At 34.0% G+C, this 7500-nt stretch overlaps 1 protein-coding gene across 8 annotated transcripts in view; it reads left to right on the forward strand.

Annotated features, from left to right (window-relative positions):
* The window catches only part of LOC135204019 (dachshund homolog 2-like), a 183555-nt gene that overhangs the window by 86969 nt on the left and 89086 nt on the right, over nucleotides 1–7500 (forward strand). For 4 of the 8 annotated variants that reach the window (XM_064233954.1, XM_064233953.1, XM_064233947.1 and 1 more), the window contains exon 2: nucleotides 5777–5788. The exons of the other annotated variants lie outside the window; for them this stretch is intronic. In XM_064233954.1, coding sequence (XP_064090024.1) covers nucleotides 5777–5788 — 12 coding nt within the window. The remainder of the gene's footprint in view (nucleotides 1–5776; nucleotides 5789–7500) is intronic. 8 annotated transcript variants of the gene reach the window in all.

Below are 7500 nucleotides of genomic sequence, written 5' to 3' on the forward strand. Positions count from 1 at the left end.
TCCACTCGAGATATGCCAAGATGAGCTAACTGGCACTCGGCATATGGCAAGCAGGATGTTTACATAGCACGATGTCGTTCAGCTACAGTGAACAATCGCTGTGCACTCCATTTACTCAGCATTCGCTGGTCAATGAAAATTGAGAATCATTACAGAAAATGTCATTGCCGAAATCTTTACATACATAGCATGCACATAGAGAAGCATAATTGCATACGTACACAGATATATGAATACACATATTTATTGACACGTTTTTCAACATCGAGTAAAAAACTCCAGAAGGTGCTTCCCGCCCCGTTGTTCTGAAAAGGTTTTGGGATGAGGCTGCTGACTCCACATCCCTTTACCGTGGTTTCGCCCACACTCATTCGTTTAATTACCAAGTGCGTGATTTACTGCTTATAACAAGTGTCAAAATTGGTGATGACAGAATTTTTGTAAAGCAATCCGTTTCACTACATAATCAGTTGCTTGCTGGCTTTCTCACTGGTCAGGACGGTTTCATGACCAAATTTTCTGAAATTATATATAATTATACATGTTGTGTGGGTAAATTTACAAATATTTACAGACTACAGTCCTTAATACTTACAGTTATTAGTAAAAAGTAATCATGATACAAAAATATGTCATAAACTAAATTGTCTCGCCACACGAAGTTAAGTTTGGGAGTATTGTGACGGAGAGAAAGAAAGAAAGAAAGAGCGATAGATGAGGAGGGTGTAGAAGGGAGATGGTGTGAATCTTGTCGAAGAGAGAGAGAGAGAGAGAGAGAGAGGAGAGAGGAAAAAGCTTTCGGGTCTCTTTGATACGTGCCTCATCCCCCTGGCCTTGTTTATTTACCTTATTATAACGACTCGCTAATTGCTCAACCATCCTGTTACTCAGGCGTGGGAAAAAAAAGTTCTTGTCCCAAGATTTGTGATGTTAAGCAAAGCAGTGATAATGAACAATGGAAGAGGGTAAAGTGACCCTGCCCCCTCTGGCCCCACCCCCCAAAAAACGGGAATTATTCTTGGGAAAAACGTTGCTGTTACTAGTAGGATTCATCTTGGTTACTATAAATAACATGGTATACTATATTTTATATATACTAAAAATTTATATATTAACCTATAACCTATATATAATCTATATCATATTATATATTAATATTATATATATATTCATAAATATTGCAAATAAATAAAACAAAAGAAGAGAAAAACTGAATTAGTCACTGAAACATTTCAATAACTAATTTGGTAATGAAACGAAACAGACCCTCTAAGAAGGAAAGAAATGAGAAAGGAAATCCTGATAGCACAACTAAAAAAAAAAAAAAAAAAAAAAAAAAAAAAAAAAAAAAAAAAAAAAAATAAAGATGAAACAGGGGAAGGGAAATAATATTTAAAAAAAATGAAAATAAACAAAAATAATCAGAAGAAGGCGTGCACAGTCGAACAAGGTTGATGTTTCATATCGTTCACAGTGTATATTTTATGCTTCATGCGCTCGGCCCCTCTTTGCGCCTGCGCTCTGTCTTCATCTGCCGTATGCGGACTCATTATTAAGGAGAGAGAGAGTAAAAAAGAGAGGAAAAAATAGATGAGTCATTTTTTACCGATTTTGATTACACGACGTTTCCGGCGTATACTTTGGGTAGTCTTCCGGATGGGCTATTTCTACTGTGATGAATGGCCAGCTATATACAGACTGCAGTCGGTGGATTGGTTGGCTATGATCGCACCCTTGGACAAATTAATTCATATAATAATCAATAATAATAATAATAATAATTAATAATAATAATAATAATAATAATAATAATAATAATAATAATAATAATAATAATAATAATAATAATAATAATAATAATATATTATTATTATTATTATTAGAATATTTTATATGAGCCCATGACTACATAGTATATACATGAATGAACAGAGTGCAGGTACAATGGATAACACAGAAAATGAATAAGCTAGATAAAAATACCTAAATGTTGCCTGATAATAATAGAAATAAATAGAATAATGAGATGACGATGATAATATAATAAATAAGTAATAATAATGAATGAATAATAATAATAAGAATAATTTAGTTATTATTGTTATTATTATTATTTACTATTATTCCATATTATTAGTAATATTTTATATGGCCCATGAACCACATTGTTTTTATACATGGAATGAACAGAGTTGCAGGGTTAAGCAATGGATAACACAGAAAATTAAATTCAATCGCTAGGATAAAAATACCTAAGAAATGTGCTTACTAATATAATAATAATAATGATGATGACGATGATAATAATAATAATAATAATAATGATAATAATAATAATAATTATTATTATTATTATTATTATTATTGTTATTATCATTATTATTATTATTATTACGCAGTTCACTGTGAGAGAAAATAAAAATGGAGAGAGGACGAAATAATTTAGCAAGTGGTAACAACTTGTGTTAATATAATTAACAGAAATAATTGCGGCATGGTTACTGGCATAATAATCAGTGGAAGTTATAGAGTTGTTAGTGAACGTTGAATAGTCTATTCGCGTTTCTTAAGCTGATACTTTGCAATAAATTCATCACTTAAACGCCTGGTTTTATTAAAGGTAGTATCTTTGTTGATTATAGACGTCTGCAATCAATTAGCCCATAAATTATGTTGAAAAAGATTCAGCCTGTGGATTATTTCAAATGATGAAGTCGAAACATATACAGTGTTATTGTATTTCGTATGTTGCAAGTATCGCAAATTAGTCAATCACATAAAATAAAGGATTGTGCTGAGAGTTGGCCATATTCCACCGCAAATTGGTCAGTCGCACCAAACGAAATATTAACGAATACTGACTTGAACTTTCAGTCATGTTACAAGTATCTTTGTGAAGAACTCGCCTAAATTACTTGAAACCATGAGGACAATGTTGGGCAGAAGTGAGCCATTGTCCCTTGCACTCTCCAATCATCTTTTCTCTGCAACGGTACGTCGTTACAACTTCCGAGAGAGAGAGAGCTAGAGAGAGAGAGAGAGAGAGAGAGAGAGAGAGAGAGAGAGAGAGAGATGCAGAATCCACGAACAGTGTGGCGGAAGGGTTTTTGTAAAGGTGTGTAAAATACTGGAGTGGATGATCAGGTTTCTCGGGGCGTGTGACAGATGGCAGGCAGGGCGATGGAGGGAGGGGATAAGAGAACGAGAAGGACAGAAAGAGGAGGATAAGAATGCAAAAAGGAGGAGGAATTAGTAAGGAGAAAGAGGAGGAAGAGGGACAGGAATAGGATATAAGGAACAGACGAAGGATGGAAAGAAAACCAGGAGGAATGGGATAAGTAGAGGAAGTGGCGGAGAAGGAGATACATTAGAATGAAGGGAAAGAAGAAAGCAGGAGCAACAATAGTATAAACAGAGAAGGAGGAACATGACAATAACGGAAAGAAATAGACAGAAGGACAGGAAAAAGAAAAATAGTCATGAGAGAGGAAAGAAAAAGTTATGAAGTGGGAAGGGGAAAAGGACGGAAGATGATTAGAATAAGAACACAGCAAAGAAGGATCTCACTAGATCTTTGTGTCTCGTAGCATGACTAAAATTATAAAACCTGAAGATTAGCAAAAAGAAGAAGAAGAAGAAAAAAGACGAGAACTGGAGAGAGAGGGATAAGGACTGTTCAGTGGCTATAGCACAAGACTACATGTTTTATTTTTTGCCATAATTAATATTACTTCGGTACACTATTATTATTATTATTATTATTATTATTATTATTATCATCATCTCGGAGACGCTATTAAAACTAAAGATTTCCCTTCTGACGCAACACTGGAAACCCCCACCATTATTAGGCATCCGAACCCCCCCCACCACCCCCCCACCAAAATTGTATAATCATAATAATGATCCATCCCTGAAGGTTCTTCTTTCTTCATCGATTCTTTCTAACACTTGCCAATTTATTTTTCCTTCCGTCAGGAAGAAAGGATGTCCTCCTAATAGCATACTGTCCCTTGTGCAAATAAACTTAAAGATAGAAATAAAAATTATAAAAACTAAAATTCAAGTATCAGTATTTTGGTTCGATCCGTCAGTCTTAGCATATATAGTACATTTCTCATCTGGTGCAACTTAGCCATTTAAGGAAAAAAAAAAAAAAAAAAAGGAAAACTCCAAATATTCGTCCTAATATCACAGATATAAAAAAATTCTGCCTCTCAATCTACCTCTCTTTTCTTATACCCGATGGAGAGAGAGAGAGAGAGAGAGAGAGAGAGAGAGAGAGAGAGAGAGAGAGAGAGAGAGAGAGGAAGTCGCTCCCCTGATCTCCTGTCGTCAATAAACGCAGAGGGCTGCGGTAACGCCGTATCCTAAGACCCGTTTCGTTCCATACAAAGAATTGTCGGAGAAATTGAGATAGCGGCTACTTATCGGATTACCTTGAGTCGATGTAACGAAACCTAATTAATGCAGAGAAATTGCTTGTTACCGTCGAGAGAGAGAGAGAGAGAGAGAGAGAATAATTGTTTTAACCCTTTGATTACTAAGATTCTCACTTTTATTTCTCCTTGACAATATCTTATGGATATTTTACGAATGGTTTCATCCTGATAGGAAGAATTATACCTTACCTTGCCAAAGCCCTCCCGTTTTAGAGGCATACATTATTGACAGAGCTATGATCATTCACGCTAATCTCTCTCTCTCTCTCTCTCTCTCTCTCTCTCTCTCTCTCTCTCTCTCTCTCAAGAAAGGGCCCTGGATTTTAAGGAACGCGCCCACCAGTCATTTTTCGTCCGGACGCGCTGCCACCCAAGCTACGAGAGAGAAAGAGAGAGAGAGAGAGAGAGAGAGAGAGAGAGACTTTGAACCTTCTGTTGAATAAAGACCCCATCCGGCTAAAGATACACACCTGTCGAAAATCACGGCTGGAGATTTGATCTTATCTCAGGTCATTGTAAAAATTTCTCACATAAAACTCCTTATCAAGGGCATTTCGCCTCGCAGAAATGATATAATTACGGTCCTTTTTACTCTCATATTTTTATCTGTGGTATTCTCTAAACTGAGAACGTACACACTCCAATACGATGAATATATATATATATATATAGATATATATATATATATATATATATATATATATATATATATATATATATATATTATATATACATATATATATATATATATATATATATATATATATATATATACATATATATGTATGTATATGAGACAACGTATTAAGCATTGATAAAAAACATTCACGAATTTATATTCCACCGTATAGTTTTCAGTGAAGACACGAATTCAAAAATTTCTTGCCCTTGGGTTATCTAAGGTTTGCCTGATATATATACTACTATGGACTTTGTTCGACAATCAAATTCGGCGCGTCTGTTTCTTAAAAAAGATCATTAGCTAAAAAATGAACAATCCTCATTGCTGCGGTCCTTAACTTTCTATAATTTCTCAGACTTTCTTCTCTTGCAACTTCATTTAAAAACCATTGAACGTTATTTATAGCTTTAAATCTTTACTTACATAATTGTCTAGCCGCTTTTTTTAAGTTAAGATTTTTATCTTAGATTTTTCGTTGTCAGTCAAGAACAACTTGATTATAAGATTAACTCTTGCCATAAAGTCTTATTGCCTAGAATTGCAATCCAATGCCAGTTTCTATTAAGACAGAACTAAGAATCCATTATTTTCAAATGTCTTTGTAAACCATGTCGACGTCACACAGGTAATACGGTCCCTTTTCCGCTTTCAGAATGGTCTCAGGGTAAGATCATCATCCGGGATCATCTACTACTACTACCACTACCACTACTACTACTACTACTACTACTACCTCCTCTCCTCCTATCGCCGAGCCCCTGGGACACACACACAGACAGACAGAAAGAAAGAAAGAGAACGAAAAGCCTCGGGTAAAGGCGGCTCTCGCGTAAAAGTAGGACTCGGTCGCAGCTTCTTGTTTCCCTCTCAGGTGGTTTCTGGAGGGAGACCTCGGAACATTCAAATGTTCGGTTGGTGGCGGGGGAATGACAACGCCCCTCATTCCCTCTTCTTCTGCTCTTTCTCTTTCTCCCTCCTGTTCTTCTTTACCATCCTCCACCTCCTCCTCCTCCTGCCGCATCACAGCCTCCACATCCTCCACAACCTCGTCCTCAACCTTTTCCAGTATATCACACGGATCTAGCATTACACAGCGGGGATCGAAGCTGATACCAAGAGAGGTGGGGGATTCTTTTGGTCAGCTTCTGAACGAAAGGTTTCAGTGATTCTTAGCGATTCTTAACCGCTGAGGATCAACTGTACCTTCCTATGGTCCCCTTGAGATCCTCCAAATCAAATGCTGGAAATTGTTTGGGTCTTCCTAGTGGGATGGTCGGTTCAAGTTAGCAGGCTTTCATTCTAGAAGGGTGGGTATGCCGTCTCGATTCCAATATGAGGAAGGGAAGCTCTAGCTTATATAGCTTATATAATCTTTCCATTAATCTTTCAGTACAACACACCCACACATATATATACTATATATATATATATATATATATATATATATATATATATATATATAGTATATATATATATATTTATATAATGTACATATTTATATCTATATCTATCTATCTATCGATCATAATTATTATATATATATATATATATATATATATATATATATATATATATATATATATATGTACTATATATATAATGTACATATTTATCTATATCTTTTTTTTTCTACATATATATACTATATATATATATATATATATATATATATATAAATATTTATGTTTGTGTGTGCGTGTATTTATGAATATTTATATACACACATATATACATATATGACGCTTGTCTTCTTCTAACATACTTGGTATAAAAAACTTTAATTACTGTTGATTTTATGAAGCTATATTTTTGGTCGTTATTTTTTGGAGCTATAATTTTTTATGACGTTTTCGTTCTCTGTGCATTCCTTGCAATTTTGTATTTAGATTATATAATATACAAGTTTAGTTACATTCACACACACAGACACACACACATATATATATATACCTATATATATATATATATATATATATATATATTATATCTATATATATATATACCCATATATATATATATATATATACATATATATATATATATATATATATATATATATATATATATAACAAAATATGCATACAATACTGTACGAAAAGTGGTGGCTATCTGAAACAATAGCGATAATATTAGTAATTTTTCATTAATATTTATTATTATTAATGGACTCGAATAGTTATTTTGTTACCATCACATTAACATTCAAGAATGGGGTGTTGTAATGCATCTTTCAGTTTGTGCTTTTAGTTCAAAACAATTATTTACCCTCATCCATTCTAAGTGCATAATGCCATGGAAAGAAAGGAGCAGAAGCATATACTTTAACAAAACAACACCAAGACATTAGAAGGAATGATTTCAAAATTCGCTATGTAT

The sequence above is a fragment of the Macrobrachium nipponense genome, chromosome 44, assembly GCF_015104395.2.
Source record: "Macrobrachium nipponense isolate FS-2020 chromosome 44, ASM1510439v2, whole genome shotgun sequence".
NCBI classification, from domain to species: Eukaryota; Metazoa; Arthropoda; class Malacostraca; order Decapoda; family Palaemonidae; genus Macrobrachium; species Macrobrachium nipponense.